At 31.6% G+C, this 25,742-nt stretch overlaps 4 protein-coding genes and 1 long non-coding RNA gene across 6 annotated transcripts; 1 reads left to right on the forward strand and 4 right to left on the reverse strand.

Annotated features, from left to right (window-relative positions):
* The first annotated feature begins 412 nt into the window (after positions 1-412).
* Positions 413-5,742, forward strand: LOC109793290 (Ring/U-Box superfamily protein). The gene is made up of 8 exons (XM_020352752.3): positions 413-573; positions 1,102-2,191; positions 2,627-2,745; positions 3,365-4,279; positions 4,367-4,670; positions 4,924-5,089; positions 5,214-5,319; positions 5,414-5,742. Exons 2-8 carry the CDS (start codon positions 1,355-1,357, stop codon positions 5,529-5,531), a joined length of 2,565 nt encoding a protein of 854 aa, XP_020208341.2. The 5' UTR covers positions 413-573; positions 1,102-1,354; the 3' UTR covers positions 5,532-5,742.
* A 2,434-nt stretch (positions 5,743-8,176) lies between these two features.
* LOC109793291 (RING/U-box superfamily protein) lies at positions 8,177-9,057 on the reverse strand. Its single transcript, XM_020352754.3, has one exon. The coding sequence runs from the start codon at positions 8,860-8,862 to the stop codon at positions 8,308-8,310; it is 555 nt and encodes a 184-aa protein (XP_020208343.1). The 5' UTR covers positions 8,863-9,057; the 3' UTR covers positions 8,177-8,307.
* A 2,868-nt stretch (positions 9,058-11,925) lies between these two features.
* LOC109799073 (uncharacterized) lies at positions 11,926-12,854 on the reverse strand. The gene has a single exon (XM_020359562.3). It carries the CDS (start codon positions 12,839-12,841, stop codon positions 12,185-12,187), a length of 657 nt encoding a protein of 218 aa, XP_020215151.2. The 5' UTR covers positions 12,842-12,854; the 3' UTR covers positions 11,926-12,184.
* Positions 12,855-16,301: 3,447 nt separating this feature from the next.
* LOC114915902 (uncharacterized) lies at positions 16,302-17,559 on the reverse strand. The gene is made up of 2 exons (XR_003804090.2): positions 16,979-17,559; positions 16,302-16,857 (listed from the first exon to the last, which is right to left on the reverse strand). It is a non-coding gene; the product is annotated as an uncharacterized LOC114915902 (long non-coding RNA).
* A 2,172-nt stretch (positions 17,560-19,731) lies between these two features.
* On the reverse strand, positions 19,732-21,664 carry LOC109799168 (protein RGF1 INDUCIBLE TRANSCRIPTION FACTOR 1). 2 transcript variants are annotated; one of them, XM_083061979.1, is made up of 5 exons: positions 21,538-21,664; positions 21,245-21,433; positions 21,009-21,085; positions 20,846-20,891; positions 19,732-20,280 (listed from the first exon to the last, which is right to left on the reverse strand). In XM_083061979.1, exons 1-5 carry the CDS (start codon positions 21,538-21,540, stop codon positions 20,053-20,055), a joined length of 543 nt encoding a protein of 180 aa, XP_082918105.1. In that variant the 5' UTR covers positions 21,541-21,664; the 3' UTR covers positions 19,732-20,052. The 2 variants fall into 2 exon arrangements, with proteins under 2 accessions (XP_082918105.1, XP_020215290.1); XM_020359701.3 differs by having other exon boundaries at positions 20,846-21,085; positions 21,538-21,663.
* Between the last annotated feature and the right edge of the window lie 4,078 nt (positions 21,665-25,742).

Raw genomic sequence — 25,742 nt, forward strand, 5'->3', positions numbered from 1 at the left:
AATATACATGTTTTTTTTTTAATGTGATTAGATCCTCGGAATCGATCTTAATTAGGTGAGTTAAGTAATGATTCAATAGAAAAGGAAAAAAGCAGTCATTGCTTCCTTCCATTGTAAAGACTAAAGAGAGTGTGGAAAGAATTTCTCCCTCTTTTTTATATTTTTATATTTAATTAAAAGAATATTTATCAAGTGAAGATTATGTCTAATGTAAGTTATTATACAAATAAAATTTACTTATCCTAAGATTTAAAAAATAAAAATAAAAATAATAAAAAAAAGACAGAGGAAACATTTAGTGCGGAATGGGGGGCAAATAACCACGTGTCAAGGAACGATAATAGCTTAAAAAGAAATATTTAATTAATTAATTTATTTATACGTTACTGCAGTTTACATGCAAACGTGTCAACATTTATTAATTCTAAATCGCCGCTCTTCCTTTGCTTCCTCTCTCTCTCTTTCTCTGCGCTTCCATTTTCGTTGTCATTATTCTCTCTCTCTCAAAATTCCTTCTCTTCGCTGTTAGGGTTTCGTTTCCTTTACTTCAAAATCAAAACCTCTGCTTCACCGGTACGTTCCTTTTCACGTTTCGCATCCACCTCCTCGCGCTTCAGCGTTACTCTTAAATAACAATCGCTTAATTAGAAACGTTTCTTGTTTTTTTTTTTGTGTGTTTCGTGCTGAATGAATCCTCTGGCTTCTGATTTGTCTGCTTTTGCCTTTTCTGTTTTTACCTGCTCCTGAATTTGTGCGTTTTGCATTGCGGATTTGAATTGTCTTAATTTTATTTTCTCTGTGGCACGTTTCTGTTTCTGAGCGAAATGGTGAGAAATGAATTTTCGAATTTCCTGTTATGGCGTCGAAATGACGAATTCCGGCGCGGTGTGCCGAATGGCTTTGTCTCGCCGAGGTTCGCTGAGTTTCTGGAATCTGAGAATTTATCGGTTTTTTGGTGTTTTTTGTGGAGCTATTTGTAATTTATTTATTTTGCCGGTTTCGGATATAGTGTTTTTTTATTCTCATGCTGTGGTTACGGATTTCGATTGTGAATTTTAAATAAGAACGTAAGTTGATGTGGTTTTTTCTGTTTGAATGCAGGATTAAGCGTCCGTAGCGGTGGTACCTTTAATTGGAAAATCCCGAGGGTTGGGTTTCGTTTCCTTGATGGGGCTAATGCTGGTGATGATATTGTCAAGGAGAGTAATGGTGTTGGCTGAATCCATGAAAATATAAAAGGATCTGTATTGAATGAATTTGTTTTTTCCTTCCATGTTAGCGAATGCAAATTTTAGTGCGTTTGATTAAGATGGGTTGAAGAGATCTGCATGCTAGCTAGAAAATTAAATTAGAAATGGCTATTGCTGGTCTACACAGTGTGTCTGTGCTCGACTCTTCTTTCCTGAGGGACTCCCATTCCCAGTCCTCTGGGAGAGGTGGAGAGAGAAGACGGGGAAGCACCCAGTCTTCTTCAATCCTGCGAATGTGGCGAGAGATTGAAGATGAACATGTGGTGAATCAAGTTCAAGGAAGACCTGGTGAAGTAATTGAACAAAGGAGGGATGAGTTAATTGTGGACCGTTCGCGGGACAATAGACTGGATATCCAAGAGAGAGCACAGGGGCATGTTCTAGAAGATGCAGTTTTGGGTGAGAATGAATCTGAAACATGGTCACAGTCACAAAGTCAGAATGAATCCCATGATGATCTTGAGGATTTAAACAATTCTACCTGTGAGAACTCTTCCGCCTTGGGAGAAGTTGAAAGGGAAAGAGTGAGGCAAATTTTCAGGGAATGGATGAACAGTGGTGCTGGGGATCATGTATCAAACATTTCCCGAAGAAGTAATGGTTCAAGGGGACAATGGCTCGGAGAAACTGAGCAAGAAAGGGTGAGAGTTATACGGGAGTGGGTACAAATGAGTAGCCAGCAGAGAAGTGTTTCTCCTGGGGAAAACAGGGAAGAACCATCTGCTGAAATTGATACACAAATTGAACGTGTGCGTGATGGACTCATTGTTAACCAGATTGGGGGCCAAACTGAGCATACAAGGAGGGGCATACGAAAATTATGTGGCCGACAGGCTATGCTTGATATGCTTAAGAAGGCTGAGAGAGAAAGGCAAAGGGAAATTCATGAGTTGTTGGACCATCGGGCCGTATCGAAGTTCCCTTATCGGAATCGCATTCAGGTTTGTTCGATAAATGATTAATATCTTATTTTTGTATTATTTATCCAGTTTGCCTGTATCGTGGTTATTAGCTGTTAAGTTTGGGTCAGAGCTTTGTTACTGTGTAAGAGATTCACATCAGTTGACCCAGACAGTACCTGCAAGTGAGTGAGCTTGTTGGTTATACACTGAATTTCATGGCAAAATTTAAGAGAGATAATTTCATTGTAGGGATGTTAAACTTGTGTTTAAAATCCGAAGTATAATGTTGTGTGGGGCAAATACAAAATACTCCTAATGCAGAAATAATCTGAAATACAATAATTTAGACAACCAAGGAAAGGTCAAGCAAAATACTGTGCATTTTAATCCAATCAAACATTTTAAATTTTAGGACATGATATAAATCCCAAGCTTTGCTCTGCATTTGATGAATGTTTGTTAAAATGTTAACAGGCACTGCTTAGAGGCAGATTCTTGAGAAAAGATGGACCTGTTCATAATAACAGGCCCCTTTCTGTTGCAGAAAGTGAATTAGGCTTCTTGAGGCGAAGACAAACTGTATCAGGTCTAAGGTATGAATTTCTTTATGACATTAAGTGGATGATTTCAACTACATCTTTTCTTAATACTTTTCTTGTTTTTATGCAAGTTTGTTACCAGAAATAAAATGTATGACATCTTGTGTGTCTCTATATGAATTTTTTTTATAACATTTTTTTTTTACTAAAACATACATGATGGGTTGTATGAAAATTCGCTATATCCATCTTTTTGAATGTCTGTTTAGGCCATATATTTATGGCATTTAAATTATTAATTTTGTATATATTGGATTCACATGCTCAATTTTGTCCTGGTTCTTTTAAAAAAAGGGTCAAATGCTAATTCCTTTTAGTTGAAAAAAAGGGGGAAAATGACTTGTTGACAATTGAATACAGTGGTTGTATGTGGTTAACAGTAAACTAATAACATAGTTTAATAAATTTCGCTTGCTGTTTTCTTCTTGGTAAAAGTAAGTATTCACCCTGTTATCTCTTAAGCCCATTCTTTCATGTCTTATTATGTTACTGCAAACTTATAGCTTCTAATCCTTAATCTGGTTGGAGGTTGCGTTAATTATTGTAGCCTCATGATTTTAATTTTATCATATTTTTGCTATATGCCAATGATATTAACTTCCCTTCTGAACAGGGAAGGATTTTCCTCCAGAAAGGAAAATAGTGGATGCTGTGAAGCTACCAGCCATGCATCTGATGCTTCATCTAATGTTGATATTGATTTTAATATGAATGAACAAACGGGATCAAGCAGTTCACACATGGTCCCAAGTGTACATTCTGAGCAGTATGACCCTAGTGACATGGGAAGCATTGTACTTGGGGTATCAGACAGCCAGATAAGTTTACAAGGAACCACATGTGAAAATTTAGATTGGCAAGAATCTACTGCTCAAGTAGGAGATCATTTGCCAATTAAATCAAAAGATTGTCAACCATCATGCAGTGTGGGCATTGAAAGAGGGGACAATATTGAGCAAAATGTTACTGTGATGCCAACTGAAGATACTACTAATGAACTTACCCTACAAAGTTTGCAAATTGCAGATTCAGAGCATAATATTAATCAAGAATTCTGCGAGGTGCATAATGAGCAATCTGGGCTCGGTGATTTAAATAATAATGAAAACAATTCTTCAAATCACAACAATCATATGGAGGATAATGTTAATGATGATGTAAATTGGAATGAATCTAGTGCTCTTGAAGGAGAACAGCCAGAAGAAGCTTTTGAAAATGAAGGAAGTGGGTGGTATCAGAGTGATACTGAATGGAGAAATAGCACCGAGGAAAATGTTGATGATAATCAGCTTAGTAATACAGCAAACGAGTGGCCTGAAAACAATTTGGGAAATGAGGATGGAGAGAATTCTCGTCTGCCGGAATCTCATGAAGTGTGGCATGAAGATGGTGGCTTCCAAGAGGCTGTAGAAAACTGGCTGGGAGGACCTTCTGATCATGAAAGTGCTCCAGTTGGTAGAATTCGTGGATTTTATTTTCCTGATGATGACAATGTGTACAGTGTTGAACTCAGGGAACTTCTTAATAGGTATGTAAATACAAGTGAAGGGTTTCTGCACTTTTCTTTCTAAAATAAAGATGTAATCTAGAATAAACCATTCTGTTCATCTTTCAGGAGAAGTGTCTCTAACCTGCTTGGAAGCAGTTTCCGTGACAGTCTTGATCAGTTGATACAGTCATATGTTGAAAGACAAGGTCATGCAAACATTGACTGGGAGCTGCAAGAAGCAACTCCTGCCTCAGTAGAGCAGGACCTTGAGCCACAGAGCAGGGATGAAGTTGTTGGTCAGGAGGCTACAATTAATAGTCCACCTGACATGCCCTCTTTACCTATACCGCCTCCTCTGCCTCTTTGGGACCAGCACCCCCCTCGTGACAACTGGTCACATAACAACATAAATAATCAGCGTCTTGGAATTGTGCGTACATTTGCTTTGTTTTTGTTCCATTTGCTCGCATGAAATGAAAATGATTACAGTTTGGTCCTGTAAATGAATTTTATTAGTTATTATGGTTGGAAATTTTGTTTGCCTGATTTGAAATTTACAGCGTATAACTACTTTTCCTTAGCCAATGTTTTCCACGGTGTGGATAGCCTATTGTTAACTTTTTTTATTTTCCTTTTTATAAATGTGGTATGATTTAAATAATTTTCTTATTTCTTTTTGGCAGGATTGGGAGATTGTTAATGACTTGAGAATTGACATGGCTCGATTACAGCAAAGGATGAATAACATGCAGAGAATGCTGGAGGCTTGTATGGATATGCAGCTTGAGTTGCAGCGCTCTATAAGACAAGAAGTTTCTGCAGCCCTAAATCGCTCTGCCGATTCATCAGGTTTGCTATTTCTCTTCACATTTCATTTTTAAGGGCTCTTCCATTTTGCAATTAAACTGAGCTGTAACTTTTAAGTAAAGTAACTTATGTTATATAGCTCTCTGAGAAGAATAACTTATTTCAGGAATACATGACTGCGAGTCACCAGAAGATAAATCTAAATGGGAATGTGTGAGAAAAGGACTTTGTTGTATATGCTGTGAAAACAATATCGATTCTTTGTTGTACAGGTAATATACTAATATTCTTAATCAGTTGGATACATCTGTAGTCAGTTAGCACCTGAACCTGACTGTAATCACCTAGTATCCTTGTCTGTTGCAGGTGTGGGCATTTGTGTACATGCGCCAAATGTGCCAATGAGTTGCTCCAAAGCAGAAGAAAGTGCCCAATGTGTCAAGCTCCTGTGGTGGAGGTGATACGTGCTTATTCTATACAATAATTTGACATTAAAATAAAGGTCACACTTTAACAAAATACAGGATTCTAACAAGTTTTATCGCCTGGACGTTTCCAGGTACTCTTTTTCGTTGTTAATTTTTTTTTTGTTTCTTACTGTGATAACTGTATTTATGTCGAGTGTACAATGGAACACATGATGGCATTTTTTGGGGCCATGATTCCGATATGAATAAAAAATGTGTCGTTTTAAAGTTTCGATTTGCACTTTTTATGATTGTGTGTAGAGTTATCTTGATTTTTAATTCTAGCCTAGGTGGGTTGGATGGTGGTTATATATATCAAACCCATCTCTTCATTATTTATGTGATTCTGTTGGTGCTCTAACGTGTCAAGACTCGTTCCGGTTGTACACTACATATGTGAAAATCAGATTCGATTGGTTTTGTTCTGAAGTGGGTTGAGGGCTTGCCTGGTTGTTATGAACCGTACCAATGCTGATTTGTCATGGAACCTGCACCTTTTGTTTCTAGTGTGTCTCTGATGATTGGGAGAAGTTTCTTGACAAATGACAGCATATCACAAATACAAAGATTTCGTTGGATCAAATATCCCATTTCGAAATGTTCTTTTTGTTCTTAATTTTTTAATTTTTGCATGATTTGCAGTTTGGTAAGACTACAATACTGACAACCTCTTTTACGCAATGTTTTCACTTTATTAATCCACGTAATTAATTGCGTAGTTGTTTTTCTTTAGTTGTAGGTTTGAGAGTATGACCTAGTAACATCCAATATTTGACTTTTGGGTTAAGATAAAACAGAGAAAATGAATCAATCATATAACTGTCGGCAAAATAATAAGTAAATCTGGGTGTTCAAACCCATCTATTCAAGGTCGGTCTTTTATTTTATTCAATAATTCTTTTTAATGCCCCAATTAAGGTAAAGAAATATTCAATGACGTTTGAATGTTTTAATTGTTGAAAATTTATTTTATTATAGGTTTATAGCTGGTCTGGGTATAAAATATTGTTGCATAAAAATATAATTAAATCAACTTCTAAACAGGAATTGTGACAATTATCATTTTTATCTAATTTTGTTATTCCTTTTTCATCAATATAATATTTCTACATTTTAACATTCATCTCTATCTATATCATATTAAAGAGTCGTAAAACTACTTATCATATCTCAATGATGGGAAAAATAAATCAATATCATATGAGAAATATCTATTATAGTTCATGGAGTGTAAATAATTTTTACTTATAGATGTTATTAAATATAGTATACTAAAATTTAAATTACCCTTAAATTTAAATATTTTTTTAATTTTGAAATGTGAAATGATAAAATAATGTAATTAATTACAATTATATTCTATTTTTTTTTATTTTCATAACATTTAAAGTTTATGAACTATATTTCAAATGATGAAGTATAAAAATAATAAGGAAATAAATTAGAATCAAACTTTTAGAAATATTTTCTCTTAATAATAATGTATAAAACAAATTATTTTGATCTATATGGCAAATATATATTTTATTACATTAACTTCTTCATAATAATTTTTTTTTAATAATAATACCAAGTACTATCTTCTGATTTTTTAGTAGCATTTTTCTTTAATTATTTTTATTCTTCCAAGAAACTGTTAAATAATGTGGTGTCAATTTTTTTTTTAAAATAATGTGTAACTTAAAATGACTTGTAAAATGTATAGGGTAAAATAATTTATTGCATAGAATAAAAAATATCAGGTAGAATTTTTATAAGAATAAAAAATGTCAAGTAGAATTTTTATATGAATAATTAAGAAAAAAATAAGTTCACAACTTAAGTTGTTATTATTTAGAAGCATGAAGACTTAGGTTCAATTTTCATTTGCGACTATCTTTATAATTTTTCTTATCTTTACCCAATTTTTTTTTTATAATAATATGTTAATTCATGTCCTAGTTTACCTAGAAATAAAGTAAATATTAAAAATTTCCAAACTGTGATATTGACCACAACTAACTCGCGAATATGAAGAATTTCTACAAATGCTCAAATAAATTTTAAAAAAAAAAATGAGGATTCACTACGAAAGGAAACCAGTATCAGAGAGTAAAAAAAAATATTAAAAAAATGAAAATTTCTATAAAAAAAATGAAAAAAAATAAGAGAGTTGGGCAGCGACAGTTCCTAATGTTGACTTGTAAGTTGCAAAAACTACCTTTTTAATCCAATGATTCAAAAACAATGAACATTTTAAATAAACAAGAGCTGTCAAAATAAAAGACTAATATTTATTGTAAAATAATGTCCTAGCAAATCCTCCATTGTAGAAGTTATATTAGTTAGAATATGTGCAAGAATCACTTCCTTGGTCGGAATTAAACAAAAGTAGAATCAAGACAACGAATTTGACGTTGGACCCCAGAGAATCAATCTCAAGGTAAAAATGTAAATTGGAGATTTTGTAACTAGCAGAATATGCCATTTAATCTTTCTTGAACTAGTGATTTTGCAGGTAGAAAAATGTTGATAGAAATGGAGCAGAGAGGGATCAATGATCATGGTCATTTTGATGAAATAAAAGAGAGGGTGGAGACATGGCAGTGACAACCAAATTAATGCAAGCACCATAGTGAGATAGGATTAATTAATATTTAAAATATAAAGTGGATAGGATTAATTAAATAAGATATAAGAGAATGGTAATAATTTATTAAAGAGTGGCATGACAATTGACAAGTGGCAATGAGAATGAATAAGAGACGGAAAGTGAAGTTGTAATCCAAGTTTGGTTCTCTTCTCAGTTCTCACTCAAACCGATTCCACCTCTTCACTCTCCTTCACCGCCGCTCCACTAAACTCGCTGCACCGGCACACGGGGCACGACACGTGCGCCTCAAGCCACGTGTCAATGCACTGCGGGTGGAACACGTGCCCGCACTGCGGTATCACCTTCACCGCCTCGCCGTCGCCGAACTCCTCCAGACATATCGCGCACTCCGCCTGCTTCCCGCCGTCGCCGCGGTGCGCCACCACCGGCAGGGACTTGGCCGCGGCGGAGGGCGGACTCCGACGGCTGCGGCTGCGGCGGAAGGTGGCGACCTCGGAGGGGAACTGGCGGAAGTAGAGGAAGACGAAGCCGATGAAGAAGAAGGTGGTGAAGAGGATGAGGAAGACGTAGGCCACGCTGGAGGCGAATACCGGACGAATCGCCACTTGCAGAGGGCTCGCCGGCGTTGAGAATTGCTGCTGCGGCGCCGCCGCCGACGTGTTTACGGCGTGTTTGGCGTCTGGGAGAGGGGGCCTGGCCATGGGATTGGGAACGTCCTCGTTTAGTAGTAGCACTTTGCGCTTGGAGAATTCCATTCTTTTCCCAACCAAACACTGTCTTACTCTTTGTTTTTTATTTTTTATTTTTTATATAACTTTCTATTTCTATCGCTCTGCTGCTACTGGAATCATAAAAGGTGGAGTAGTAGACTAGAGTAGCGGCTTTTATATTTTATTATTTCTTATAAGTTATAATAATATTTTGGTTTAATTAAATTAGAGTGAGGTGACAGGAACCAAGCATGGGAGCCACCGCATTTAATCCCTCACTCTGGAGTTTACGGGAATGTTGCATTGCATTCGATATTATTATTATAATGCCCAACCCATTGGATTTAACTCTATCAGGCCACTTACATAACATATTAATCAGAAAATAAATAATTAATGCTAGATTCAAATGCATAACAAAGCTGAAATATTAATTTTCAATTTAATCAACTAATTTTTTCACACTTTAACTTTACTTATTCTAGAGGAGTCAAATTGGTACCCATTGGCCATTGGAGTGGTTGTGGGACCAAAACAGGTTAATTAGGACCCTTATTTTTTTTTTAATTTTATATATATATATATATATGTTTTATTCGGTCAATTTTTAATTATGAGCTCAATTCTAGATTCTAACTCGAGTATGCTGAGATAAAGATTGACATGAAGTACGGATTAGACAATATTATAGTTACAATTGAATTTATATGGAATGCTTTTAATATGAAGTAATTGAGCATATCTCTTATCTATGAGATGGTAAAATGATTGGTAATAGCAAGTTTTTTAACTTGTTAATTTATATTTACAAAATAATTCTTATATTATATGTGGAGGCACGGTGAAGGTGTAGTGGCGGCAGAGACATGGTGACAATGGAGGTGTCATTTCTTTTCACGGTAGTAGTAGTAAAGGCGTGACCTCCTTTGCACAGTGGAAACGAAAGTGTGGTCTTCTTTGGGCAATGGCATCGGAGTTGTAGGCTCCTTCAAGTGGTGGCAGCGGAAGCGTGGCTTCATTCGTGCGGTGGCAGCGAAGGTGCCGTCTTCTTTCACAATGGTGGCAGCGGAAGCGTGACCTTCTTTGTGTCTGACTTGCCCTCGATGGCTTCGTCGTCGCACTTGCTGCTTTTGTCTTTCTCGTCCTTACCACTGATGTCGTCTTCACTCCTCTCTACAACATCGCCACCAGCCTCCTCTTCAGCCTCCCAATGCCTGTCCAACCCATGGAGTCCATCGCTGTCGCTGCTATCTTCGCCTCCCCGCCCCTCACCATTCCCCAAATGTTCGCCACATGCATCTTCTTTGTCGTCGCCCTCCTCATGTGGCATCTTCTTTGTCGTCGCCCTCCTCCTCCTTAGCGCCACCGGCCTCACCACTACCTCCCCTCCCTGTCATTTGTAGGGTTCAACTCTCCCAAGGCCTCTCCTTCGCCTTCGCCTTTTTTGCCATCAACTATATTCGCTATGACTAAAACCTCGCCACTTCCAAACCCGGCCCCGCCTTTAGCTCGCCCTTGACAGCCTTACCGTTGCACTCGCCGTTATCATCTTCCTCGTTCTCACTAGCGGCACCAACAACCACTCGCCATTCTCACCACCACAAGAAAATCAAAACTGGAACTAATCTACAAAATACAAAAATATTATTTTCTAAGTTACAGATAACAAATCTCAATCATTAATTATTATAATATTAAATCTTTGATAAAAAATAATATTTAATTCATGTACACGTTTTTTTTTCTTCTATTTCATGTTAAAATTTTCCCTTTTTTAAAGGTGACCAAGATTTTGGAAGTGAAGACCCCCGGAAAATAGTGAACCTATATATAGGTATATATATATATATGTTCCTGCGTAGAAACACTCCTCTTATCGTTCTTCCTTCTTGGTCTTCTGAGTCCTCGTACCGACCGAATACTGTCCTCGAGAGGTGGGGAGGGTACCTGCAAAGGCATTCCAACAATCAAGTGAGTATTCGGTATAGAGCAATAAGTGCTTATATTGGATGATAACGTACCTCCTTTATGTCCCATCACCTGTGTATTTATAGTGACATGTTTGGGCCTGGTGGGCCTTCTGTGTTGAGAGATGGGTAATGATCTTAATTAACGTTAATTTCTGTTGATTAGAACTAACAAACGTTGCTTTACCTTGCTAATAACATGAATTGTCCTTCTGAAGTGTCCTCGGCCAGGTTCAAGGCCTAAGGGGTATTCGGCCAAAACCAGAGCCGAAAGAGTGTTCGGCCAAAACCAAAGCCGAAGAGGTCTTCGGCTAGGCCTACGACCGAGGTACCTGGCTGTTCCTTCCTTCGATCAAGCTTGAAGCTGAAAAGATATTCGGCCTAGCCAAGAGCCGAATGGGTGCTCGGCCCAGCCTAGAGCCGAATGGGTGTTCGGCCCGGCCTGGAGTCGATCGAATGGGTGTTCGTTCATCTTCACTTGTCGAGGTGAGCCTTGGGCTACTCCTTTGGTGTATTCGGCCAAGACCAAGAGGGTGTCATGATGTGTGCTTTGTCGGTTCGGTATTCGGCCTATATTCTAACCGAGAGGGTGTATACTATTACAATATATATATATATATATATATATATATATATATATATATATATATATATATATATATATATATATATATATATATATCACTTTTTATCCATAAGTAAGAGCAATTGAAGGTAGTATTTGATGAAGCTTATTTTGATTTTTTTTAAAGATAAGATGAGCTAAATAAACTTCCAGAAAATAGCTTTATAAAAGTAGCAATTTAATAAAAATAAAACTCTTAAAAAGTTCTTTTTAGGATTTTTTCCTTTTCTATTTTAAATCCCAAAACGCACTATACATCTTTTAATATAAAAAACTGTCCAAGAGTACTCCATGCTGTTTTGCTCATCAATTCCTCGGGAACAACATGGGACAAAAACTTTACTTAGTTTCATTGCTATTGTCTCTCCCACTAACACGTTCTTCGTCGCCTTTCATAAGTTACATAAATGGTGTTAAAATACAATTAATAATATATACCCTTCCACCTTGTAAAATATTGTGAACTATGCAAAACCAAACTTCTCTTAAGTATCAAGTAGCAAACCAGAAAATCAATGATAATGGAAGTAACTAACTACTTGCATTACACATAGACACAGGTCACAAGGAAACAATTAGTAATCTACAACTCTAACCCTATGAAGCAACCATACATAAAACAGGCAACAATATTCCATTTGTTGCTGCTTCTCCAAAATGCAAAAGCCAAAACAACACATCTCTAGTAATTAAACACAGTACACATCAACTAATTAACCATACAACAACTAAGTACATATATATACATTCATATGATCTAATATCTAATTAGATGCTATGCATGATAGGTAGTGTAGGTGTTGATAGCTTTGACCCCTTCAGCAATGGCATGCTTCCCAAGCTCTCCTGGCAAAACCAGCTTCACTGCTCCTTGAATCTCCCTTGAAGACAGTGTCACGTGCCCTGTGTAATCCTTAAGCCTAGAAGCCTCACAAGCCAGCCTCTCAAACATGTCATTCATCAAGTTGTTCACAATAGTCATGCACTTTGAAGAAATCCCCATTTCAGGGTGGACTTGCTTCAACACCTTATACACATACCTTTGGTACCCTTCTTCACTTCTTTTCCTCCCTCTTTTCTTTCTCCCCCTCTTTTTTGCCTTCTTCACTTCCTCATTCTCTTCCTTTTGAGTTTGCACTCCTTCACCATAATCTTGATTAGTGGTATTCTCTTGATCACCTTTGTTTTCAGTGGTGATGGCAGATATAGGGGAATCCTTTTGTGCATGAGAAGCCACTTCTTGAATGGGAATGGGAATGACCTTCACATGCTCTTGGCCACTCACAACTTCTTCATCTGTTGTGTGAATATTATCTTTGTTTCCACGGGTTTTTCTTTTGGTGCTGGTGCTTCCTACAACCGAAACTTCCACACTTGATTCCACTACTTTCTTCGTGGATCTTATCACCATCTTCTCACGTTTAGGAGCCATGCATTCACTATTTCTTTTTGCCTTACCCTTTAAGCTTTTCTGCCAATGAAGAGAGTAAGTGATTAATTAGTTGATGAGTATGTTAATAGAATCAGCGAAGTTATAGAGCTCGACATGTGGACAGCACGTGTCAAATATATAGGAAGCAAGTAAATACGTGGGGTTAAAACTTAAAAAGTGAATTGCATGTTCTGGAGAGAGAGAGAGAGAGAGGATGTGCCATAATTGTGTTAGTGTGTCCCTTTGCTATCATCACCTCTTCAAAGATTACACAAGAAAATAAATGTCCGATTTTAGAACAGCATGGTCATCTTTCAAGAACCATCCTTTAATCTTGATTTTGGGGTTAAAGAGATGAATGAACATTATTTCATCAATATATGCTATCTTTGTTAAAATATGAATAAACAGGGATGGCCCTGATTCCAAGTCCCTCAACTACTAGAACTTGTACAAATTTGCAAAACACTGGTCAATTAATATAGCTTGCAACATAATTCCACAACTTCAGTTTAATTTCCTTGTGTCCAGAATATTGTAGGGTTCTCTAATTATTAGTCCTCAATTCTTAGTACGTTTTCTTGGGGCATTCAGTGAGAAAGATATTGCTGTCTTCGACTTTGGATAACGACTGAAATAAAGACAAGAAAATAAAAAACAGTACCGCTTGTTTTTAAACTTCCTATATATTTTATATTAAAATATATTAGATTAAAGAAATTAATGAGTGATTTAGATCTTCTGTCATAATGAGATGACATTATATAAACTAGCAAGTCGTGCCTCAATACTTATTTTATTTAAGTTAAATCGAGATAATTTTGTTCATGAAATAAATATAATTTTATTTTAACTTTAGTATAGTTCCATTAAGATGAATAATCATATCATATGTAATGGAGGTTGGTAAATAGTTGAAAGAGTTGTGAGATAACTTAATATTAATTAATTAATTATTAAGTTAATATAATAAATAAAAATCACTAAATTGTCTTATATTAATAAAAGAAAAATATAAAAGATATTGTGATAAAAGAAAGAAATAACTAAATGTGTATAAAAATATCATATTGACTTAATCTATTGTTATTGATATATAAATGAAGGACTTAATCTATTGTTATAGCTATATAAATAAAGAATAATTTTAATTTTATAAACTAATTTTATAAACTAATTTTGTTAAATAGAATTAGACTTTTAATCGACTTTGTTAAGAATAATGTCATTATAAAAGATCTATTTTTAATATTTTTTTATATTTGTTTTTAGTAATTATGTTATTAGTATGAAGTATTTTTTTTAATAATTAACTTTTATTGAATAACTCGTTTGATCACTAAAAGTGACATATTGTCTCTCAATTGTTTTTTTTCATACATAAAATTTAAATATAAAAGCTTATTTAAGAGGATCGAATCTAACATCGCTTGTTGATAAAATTTTTTATATATATTTTGCATATAATGAGAAAAGAGTTAAATCTATTTTATCTTGTTTAGTTACATTTGAATAAGAAAAAAAGTTGTTAGCGACGTACACAACACATTATTTTGAATATATATTTTTAATTAAAATTATAAATTTTTTAATAACATACTTTTAATACATTTTTTTTAATATATTTCTTTTTAGTTAAAAATTATAAAATAAATTTATTTCATAAAAAAGATTTATATAATTTTGATAAATTTTAATTAAAAAAAATGATGTTGAAAAGGTGTTCCTAACATTTCTTTCGAAAGAAGGGCCTCCTCCGACCCTCAATTTTTTTGTTTTGTGAAGTATCCAATATTCGAATTGGATTTCATCATTTCATAAGTTAGTTGTGTACTGTTTTGTGTCTAATTTACACCAATTTTTTTTTAAAAAAAATCTCATCGTTCAAAATGAGTGGCCCATTTAAAAGCCCAAGAAAGTAATGTTGAATTGTAATGGCCCGTATGAGTGTATGATGATAGCAAGAAAATAAGGACTTACATATATATATATATATATGTATATATGAGTATATAATGAAGAAACTAAAGTCTTGGTCCCCATGGACAACAAAGCATTATCTCTTGACTGTGACTGTTGCAGGTTCCTCTGTCTCCCTCTCTATCTTGTTTTATTTCCTTTGTTTCCTTCTTTTTTACTTTTCAAACTTTTCTTTTTCCATCAAGCCAATAAAAAAAATCTATTCATCATAATCCAATCCCAACTTTTACTATTATTGATGAATTGGGTCTTCTAAAGTTTACTTATTAATTAACTGAAAACTTATAAGTAATTAGTCACGAACTTAAAAAATAAAAGTTGATAAGTTAGTTGAGTGAATTAAAATTATTTAATAAGATTATCTGATAAATATAAAAATAATATTAAATAACTTTTATAATGAGAGTGAGATAGTAATAAGATAGAAAAAATAATTTTTTAATTAAAAAAATTCAAGTAAATTAATGAGAGTAAAAAAAAGTTAAAACTTATAAATTCTAAACTACTTCGATTAACATGTAAAAATAAGTTATGAGTTCTTCCTTTACAAAAAATAAAAATAAAAAAAAGGAAAAAGTTATGAGGTCTTAAAATATGTTTTTGTACTAAAAATTAATTCATTTTTGTCAAATTAATTTATAAGTTAGCTAAAAAAAATTTTAACTCCTCAAATATTTTATCAATTATAATTGTTTTAAAAAGAGTGAAATATCATAAATGAATTTCTTTTTTATATTTAAGTTGTAAATATATTTTTAGTCCATTAAATTATGAGTAAAGTTGTTTTTGTTTCTCAAATTAAAATTTTTTCTAAATCAAGTAATATAAAAAAAAAATCTTATTTTAATTTTTTAGATTATAAGTAACATATCAAATAATAACAAATTAAGATAATTATACAATATCAACAATATTTAATATGATGTTTTACTAAGAGAGATATTAGTGATGAATTTTGTGTAATAATACCTCACAAATTTATTAACAAAATTTAACCATAAAAATTAAAATAATTTTTTTAAAATATTACACAAATTAAAAGAGATTAATTTTAACTTCGAGATATCAAAATGTATAGAATACATATGCGGTTATCATTTCTCCCCACCATATTGTTTATGGGAACATGGAAGAGGATGCTTTTATGTGACATGATAGATCATGTATAAGCTTTATATCTATCTTCCTTTCATTCAACAAAAGTAAATTTCTATCTCTCTTGCTTATTTTTTTATAGAGCCTTGCTTATTTTTTTATAGAGCCTTGCTTATTTAATATCTATTAAAAAAAAGCTCAAAAACATGCATATATAGGATATGTCACGTGAAATTTGAACACGAGATAATCCATTGCCTTGGAACATACAATTGAGTGAAGACGGGGTGATCATAAGGATATGGTCTAGTTAACTTTATGATTCTCTAAATTGAATAAAATTTTATATGAATTAGTATGATGTTGAGAAATTCTTAGAATGCAATCAACAAAAAAAGAAACATGTTTGATTGACTGAATTGCAAATTTATTGACATACATATTCTTTTTTCATTCTTTCCCCCATAGAAGTTATCTTAAAAGGGAAGATAAACAAAGAAAAGTGCTAAAACTCCAATAAAGTTGGAGGTGATTATGATTCATGTGAGGATATATATTCATCCATATTCATTTGCAAAGAACTTTCATATACTTTTATGTCTCTTGTTAACCCTAGTAAGCTCGAACATGGATTGGAAGAAAGACTCTACCTCATCATGCCTTATTACATGGTTCAAATCACTTGACGATGATCTTTTCATGCATGAAGAAAATTGTGGGATTGACCTACTTCTTTTCTTTCTTGGGGCAAGTGGGCATTTTTGAATCATGGGAATCTTGTTGCTTGAACAAGTTGGTGTTTTGCACTCTTCAATCCCTTCTTGTGCTATATCCATTCTTATTATCTTTGCATCTTCTCCTTCTTGCTTAGAAACTCTTGATTCTTCCACTTGTGGTGGAATTTGTTGCTCTATTGACCCTATAGTCATGGATTACTTTCACTAAACACACAAAAGCAAAATGTTTGTGTAAGCAATAGACAAAAACATTAGATCATCAAAAAGGATGAGAATGAAGAGAGTACTTGAAGATGGAAGCTTTTATTTTACTATTAATTTGTACCTTTCTATTTTTCTTGTTTGAAGATTTTCTCAAAAACTTTTTGCTTCAAGCTTGAAACTTGAAAAAGGATGTCAGTGTTGTGTGGTATAGCATTGCCAATGACAACTACATGTGAGAACAAGTCTAAGTTGGCAAGAAAGGCACTATTCAGATCCTAATTGTGTAAGAATGTGTTTGGATTCATTTAGGTAGCTAGAAAGCCTTACCTTATATGTGTCATGTTTGACCATTAGTTAGAATTGCCTTTGTCCAAGGAATTTTATATTTTTATCCTATTGATTTTAGTTATGCATATAAAATGTTAACAATACATACTTCAATACTTTCATCTTAATACAATTTTTTATTAGTTAAAATTTATTGAAAATCACAAGATCAGGAGTAAGACATTAAATAAAATGCAAGACTCATCAACTTTTGCATTTTTTAATAAATTTTCACAAATTAAAAAAATGTGTTGAAAAGAGTTTGTTAGGGAATATGTAACATTTTTGTAATTTCTAATATATCAACTTTACTATAATATCACTAGAGAAAGGCATCATGTTTTAATAACAAAAATCCATTAAATATTTTTTATTAAATAAATAAATTTGAGTTTCGATGTTTAAACTAATTTTTATTTTATATTATCTCTTCAAAATTTAAAATTATTTTTATTCTTTAAAAGTGAGAGCGAAATTTAGTTTTTTAGTTTTCATTTGTCGATAATTTGAATAATTGTTTTCAGTCTCTAGTATTCATTTTAGAATAAATAAATAACTATATGTTATGATTTAACTTTTTTCTCCGAAGTCACGTGTTGCCATAACCCCATATATACATTATTGTGTGCCGTAAGGATGACTACAACATGAACTTATATATAAGACACGTAAGCAGTTAATAAATAAATATAAAACACAGAAATAAAAAAATATTAATTTTTCGATTTCAAATGGATGAAAATTGAAAATAATATCAAAATCAAAATCAAAATTCTCCAAGATAATATTTGTTTCTGCAAATATTGCATTTATATATATTAACAATGTGAAACATATAATAAGATGAAATAGGATTTGACTTCTTTTAAAATGAAGAGGTGTACTTTGAAAATAAAATTTACACTTATAATTAATTACTGATTAAAAATAAATTATTGACCTAGAATTATAATAAATTTATAGACATATACAAGAGTCTCTAAACACATCTATTGATTCGGGTTAGATTAATAGTATTTAAGTTAAATATCATTCATTATGCAGCCCATTGCCTATATAACCATCACAATGAGATGATCCATATTCATTATTTCGATATAATTAATTTATAAACTGAAATTTGTCGAAAGATCGAGAAGGATATTATCAACAAATGCCTTCATTATATCCCACAGTCCATGTCTCTACATCTAAAGAATCAAGTTATTTTTACTTAATGTGAATAGTTTTTTTTTTTATCAATAATTTAAATCATTAATTTTCTTCAAAAAGGTTATGTATGGTCATTTTCAATGTGTTGTAAACTTCTACTGGCTTTCTCAGAATCAATGCCAACAACGAGATTAGATTAATATTTCATCCCAACATTTGCAAGTGCAACAATAATTGCATGCAACGAACAATAATAATCAACTAACCTGAAATACCTTCTATATATATATATCCAACATCCTTTTTGGATATGCAGAATCATGCATGAAATGGAGTTGATGTATCTAACATTATTTTTTAACTCGTAACTATTATAAATATCAGTATTTTAGCTTGTAAAAGACAATTATTTATTTTTTTGTATAATTAAAATTATAATAAATAAATATTTTTTAAATATATAAATTATATTATTATGATTAAATTTATAATAAGTAGAAGTCTTTATATATATATATATATATATATATATATATATATATATATTAAAGATGAATAATTTAAATTTCTATATATAAGGATATTTGAATCATAAATGATGTATTTTAAAAATATTAAAATTAAAATAGATAAACGATTGAGAATATCAAATATATAGATAAAAATAAACAGGAAGTAAATTGAGATGATTGAGAGACATATTATTTGTTCTATTTGCAAAATATAATGTGTAAAATATATATCTACAGAAGTTCGATTCATTTATAGATAAAGTAATATCAAAGAAGCAATAAATAAATAAAAAAGTAAAATTGTACTGTATCAAGCGTGTTAGGTTCCAAAACAGTTCCAACCTTTAGATGCATTTCTAAATTTCCCATGATTAAATATTTTAAATATATGGTTATATAGTTACTCATATAATTTATGATACATATTTTAAATATTATAATTATATTATGATTAAATTTATAATATTTAAATATTTTATATATAAATTATATTTTATATTTATAATAAAATTTTTATATTGTAATACAAGTTTTTTTTTTCCCACACCATATTGTAATACAAGTTAAAACACCTTATTAAATAATAGTCCCTATTCCTAAAAGTACTTTCATCTAAAATAATTGTAACTTTTTTGTTTTGCCAAAGTCAAAATCTATTAAGACATAGACCAATCTTGTTTACATTACTATAATTGTTACTAGTTTATACAATTTTTTGCACACAATACAAATTAAACACAATATTCTTCACTAATTATATTAAATTGTCCCACAATAGTTAAGGGTACCGTGATTAACCACTATGCTAAACTCATGAATTTTTATTCTAATTAAATGTCTAGTACTTATAGAAGTCAGGATTATTGAAATATAAGAGAGGAAAAAGAAAGAAGTCGTTTTCCTTGTTACATGAAACCATTCATGTGTAGAGGGGACATTTACACCTAGCATGTTTCAAAACATTTATTAATGAATGCAAAGCAAAGCATTATTGCCCCCAAAGCCAGGCTATGCTCAAAAGTAACATAAACCATTCCGCTCTCCTTTTTGTACATAAATTAATGCCCCATTAAGAGACCTTTGGTTACTACTCATAACCACATGGGGATTGTGAGGAATGAGCTGGATAAAGAGCTTCAAACTAATTAATCATGCAAACCATAATAATAATAATAATACCAAAATTAAAGCCTTAATTATGGGCCTAAAGGTAAGGTGCCCTATGAGGTACCCCTTTTCTTCTCCTTGAATTTGAGCAAACTTGTAGAGATACATGAGAAGGCGTGCTTTGGTACACTTGTTTGTGGATTCCTTCACGCAATTCTTCCTTTGATGCCAACCTTGCTATTCCTTCATGCATTCTCCCTATTTCTTCGTCTTTCTTTGCGCTCAAGACAAACCTCGCGTTCCCATTCTTCTTTATTCCCACAAGCTATTTTTTTTTTATACATACAAATACAACAAACCATATTGTCATCCTAAGTTTTCTTAACAAAAATATAATGCATATATGACAGACATATTGAACACCACCTCAAATCTTCAATCATCGCATTCCCACTTATTGATGTGTTTATAAATTGCTATTATTATTCTTTGGTACGGAAGAATACAAATAAAGTAAAAACGAAACTAACGCCAAGGGAACATATATAGGTCGCCTTCCAATTCTTAGCAATAATACATGAATGCGGATCCATGACTTTAATTAAATAAGCAACTGGGTATAACAATTAAACATTCAATTTGGAGTATCATTGCATCATGGTTCAATATGTTTAAGCATAAAAAACAGTAAAACAAATTAAGATGATATACTATTATGTAAAGATGAGAATGGTTATCCATTTTTATACACTATTATTATGACATTATTTTTTGTTGATATAAAATTTTTTAATTAGTTAAACAATATGCTTGAGTTGTCGTATTGAATTGGATTTGCACTAACCAAAATTTAGATGAGAAAGAAAAAGAGAAGTTAACGAGAGACTGACCTTGCATCCCAAAGAACAGAAACGAAAAGGGTCCAAGAGATTCCTTCTGCAAATTTCACACAAATGGGAGTTACTTTTGCCACTAACAATAGCATTATTGGTCTTAGGCTGATTCTGAGGCCTCTCATTGAGGAAAAGAACTCTAGCACTGTTAATCACGTACGTTTGAACTCCACTGATATCCAAAATCTTCTGAATCTCCGTTACCCTCACAACATCATGATACGACGACCTCCTTATCTGCATTACACTTGCAAATCAAAATATTCAATCCTTCCAATTCCAATTCCAGTTCCGTGTTGTCCTAAATCCTAATCTAATTAAATAAATTAATGCATGTACGTATATTATATTTTGAGAAACCATACATATAATGAATAAGATAAATTAAGTACCCACTTGAATTACTTGATGATCCTTATGCGAAGATTGTTTGCAATAAAAACAAAATGCTTGGTCTGTGCAATCGAGGCAGTACATGTTGCACTCGTTTCTGGGGGCGTCGATGTGGGACTCGCAGATGGTGAAGAAGGTGGTTGACAATAGTTGTTCGAGCCATGGTGGTGGTGGTGGCAGAAACATTAATTCCTGTGAGAAACAAATTAACACAAGGTAGCACTATAAGAGTAGAAATGTAAAAAAATGTATTGGAGAAAACAAGGGATGTTGTATATGTATGTATATATGGTTACCATTATTATTATAAGGGTTGTTGATTATTGTGGCAGGAAGTGAGGAAGAGAAGAAAATTTGTGAAGAAAAGAATGGATGAAGTAAAGGAGAAAGGAAGAGAAGAGAAATGTTGTATTTGTATTATAAAAGGTGCATCAACGGTTTAAATGAAAGGATGGTAGGTCAAGTGCGTTTTGGAGCGTTGGATTGGAAGTGAAGACAATATATATATAATATATTGCTCTCTTACAGCTACCTCTTTTAACTTTTTTTTTTTTTTTTTTTTTATTTTAAAATTTGATTTCTTGAAAATATGGGTATATGAAGGGGAAAACGACAGCCTTAGATATAAAAAAAAATGTAGAAATTTTGACAATTTTATAAATTATATTTATTACAATTTTAAATGTACAAATTAAATGGTTATTATATATAATTAAATTTTATAAATATAAAAATAAATATTATGTTTGGATATATAAATTATATTTAAAATTTATATAGATAAATATTTTTATACATATAAATATGATAAATAATTTATATTATAGTATATTATAATTTTTATTTATTAAAAAATTGTTTTTAAAATATTAAAATTTAATTCATAAATAATTATGATAAATAAATAAAATTATATAAGAAGTTAAAAATTATCTTTAAAAATTCTCTGATTAAAAAAGATTCCCAAAATATTATTATACTAAATAGTAGTTCATGTGTAATATAAGATAAGAATTATTTTTCCCTTATTTATATGGGATAGGATGATTTCTAATTAATTGTTAGTAATTTTTTTACAATGACATAACATAAATATTAAACTAAAAAATATTTACATTTAAAGTGTTTGTTTTATCCCGTGGGTGTTTGCTTGGTTACACTACTACAATCACACGAAATTTGTTTTACACTAACATATTTATAACGTGTTATTTTAATATATTTGAGGCATTTTAAGAATTAGTTTCTCTTATATATAGTTTCAAAAAGAAACTTAAAAATGGTTATGATTTAATAAATTGAACTTGACAGAATGAGAAATAATTATAATAATTAGTTGATTGAAATGATAATTTGCGTGTGGTTTAGGGAGGCGACAAATGAGTCTTTATTTTATTTTTAATTTTTGGTGAATTCAAATGAGTGGCAGTATCCGAATACGACACAATCATATGATCTGACGCCACTTCTATAGTTACCTTTTCTAAAAACTTTTTCACTTTTCTATACATTACTTTTAGTTCGTTTAATCATGTGTTTGGAATGATATTATTTACTTGCGTTAAATTTAAAAATTGTATAATTGGACATGTTTTCTTAAATGTTGTTTGTGCTATTGTGTATTGTCTACTTTTTATTTTAATAATTCATATAATAAAAATTTAGTTTCAAGAATTTTATATATAGGTCGCTCGAAAATATTTGGATGGTGTGAACTCAAATGCTCAATAACGTTTTTTCTTTTGGCCAACTTTTTTTTCTTCTTCTTTTTAATCAGCAAAAGAAAACTATCATTGAAAGAGAGCAAAAGGGTTCCTAACCCTAACAAAACTAACAATCCAAACACCAGTTCTGTGTACAAAACAGATAAGATGGAGACTTTGTTACTAATTATAAGATAATACAAGGCCAAACAAAAGTTTTCTTTAAAAACGCCAACTACCGAGATCACTTTTTTTTTTCTACCACGTGTATATATCAATTTATTGAGTCAAGACTAATATGTTGGTGGTGTTGTAATTGTGGTTGAACCAAGGAATTTTTTAATATGACTATGACCAAATATGAAATTTTCTATTATATATATTGTCTTTACATATATGTTTATATATGATCTCTAACTACAATATCAGGTTACATTTTAGTTAAAAATTATTTAATGAAAAATAAATTAATCTGAAATACTTTTCTTATTTTATAATAAGTGTCACATTTAATTTTTTTTATATGAATAAATAAAAAACGAATTTATATCATATGCTTAAAGAACTCAAGTTACTGACTACTCCACTTATATCACATTGTGAATATATGTTTTTATGCTTCAACTCTTATTAATTGTGAAATTTATCCTTTTATTCTAAAAGTTCTTTAAGTTCATAAATTGTGACAATACTTCATAATCATTCTATGTTCTCGAAATACTAACTCTATATTAGTGTCATTATGTTATGTGACAATAGGCCATTAGTATCATCATAGTATAATCTATTTGTAGTGTTTAACAAAAGTAACTTTCAGGAAAGCATGGTTAAATTATAACCAATTAAACTAAACCCATCATTCCAGACTGAGCCAAGTAGAATTTACAAAAATCAAATCAGATCAGATCATCAAAGCTAATAAATATAGTAATTAAACTAAAATGAATGAAACCTGATTGAGCCAAACACAGCCCTACTTATCCAAACCCATGCAAATTTAAATAAATTGAATTAGAAGATAATAAAAGTATGATGAAACTTGATGATTTCGTTTTTAAAACAAAGAAATATAATTTACTTTTTCACTATATATTCTGATTTTGTATATTTATTTATTCCCCCCTCCCTTTCTCTCGCTCTCTCTCTATCTATATCTATATATATATATATATATATATATATATATATATATATATATATATATATATATATATATATATATATATTCGACCTTGATACCTCTAATAACATAGCAGCTGCAAGTTTAAGTGTCATTACCCTTTCCAAAACTCTCTCTCTATTAAAACTATTCTTTAAATTTTAACTTTTAAAATATTAACTAATTTAAACTTTAATATGTTTTTATTTGAAAAATATTTTTCTTTATTAAAATTACATAATGGGGTAAGTTGCATGGCAAGAACAACTCAAATTTGTTCAATAAAATGAAAAATATGAGTTATAAACGTTGGGATGCAAGTAAAGTCTCACATCGTTCAAACAAGAGGATGGATATGAGTTTATATACACATAGTTGTCTTTATTGGTAGAGAGTCTTTTGGATGATATCCAAAAACAAAATTGTGAGAGCTTAGACCTAAAGTAGACAATAATATCTCACCAACGTCATGTGTATATATATGGGAACCCCTACTGCTCAATAATAAAATATGAATTTAAACTGAATGTGATTTTTACCATGTTTCAATCAAACTCAAATTGGATCAGGTTAATTATGTTTAGGTTATCCACTCCTTTTTAAATTTTGTTTATACCTATTATAAAAAAAAATACATTTTAATAAATACTTTTTTATTTTAACTTTTTTAACGGATACTTCTGTCATTAAATTCGTACTACACAATTTGTAACTTTTAATCATTCTTTGTAATCTTAATTTTTTTACTACAATTATCTTTACTCAAAACTCCATAAAAAATAAATATATATAAATATGATGTGTCTCTTTCTCCTATTAATCATGAGTAATGAAATTAAGAAAACAAGACTAAAAATAGTAACTAATATTCATTATATAAAACTTTCATTTGTTTAACGCAAAATTTTATATTTTATGTTAACTTCCACAACTTACAGAAGTTACAATATGTGATTCAAAATTAAATTTTATGCGTTTTCCTTAACTACATACATATTTTAGATGTTAGGAGAGGAAACCTTTAAAACTTCAATTAGACATTTGTTTGTTATTGCTCCCTCTTATCTCAACTCCTTTTCCATATTTTTGGTCCATCTTCTCAAATTCGTTAGAATTCATAAATCCCTCAATGGTTAAGATGGACCTGGCCCAAACTGTTCACAACACGAATCAAGGTCCAAACAAGCCCACCTCAAAAGCTGAATATGAAAAGCGAAACTGTGTGCATGTGATTTGTTACCAAACATTTATGGCAAAACCAATTGAAAATTAGGTCTAGCAGGGTCCCAAGTCAAATAACCACAAGGTTTAGTGAAAGGTTATTTATGGCAAGCAACTCTAATAACTAATAAGTAGGTCCTAAAGACCCCAACTTAAATAGGTAGCTTTGCAAAAGGTTATTCAACTCAAAGGATAAAGACACCAAATTGATGCCAAACATAGGTTAATGCTTCTACTATGATTTTATATACTCTTATGGCCAGCTATGCTCCCCTTTTTGTGTCCCCAAAGGCATTGTATACTTGACAACGATCTTTAACCACAAAACCCATTTCATTCCTTTAGTCATTTTAAATCCTTGGTTGGTAGAATTGGCAAGAAGTGTAAATTAGTGATGAAAGTATATTACTAGTGGACT

Source organism: Cajanus cajan, chromosome 8 (genome assembly GCF_000230855.2).
Source record: "Cajanus cajan strain Asha chromosome 8, NIPB_CcT2T_4, whole genome shotgun sequence".
In the NCBI taxonomy this organism is placed as follows: domain Eukaryota; kingdom Viridiplantae; phylum Streptophyta; class Magnoliopsida; order Fabales; family Fabaceae; genus Cajanus; species Cajanus cajan.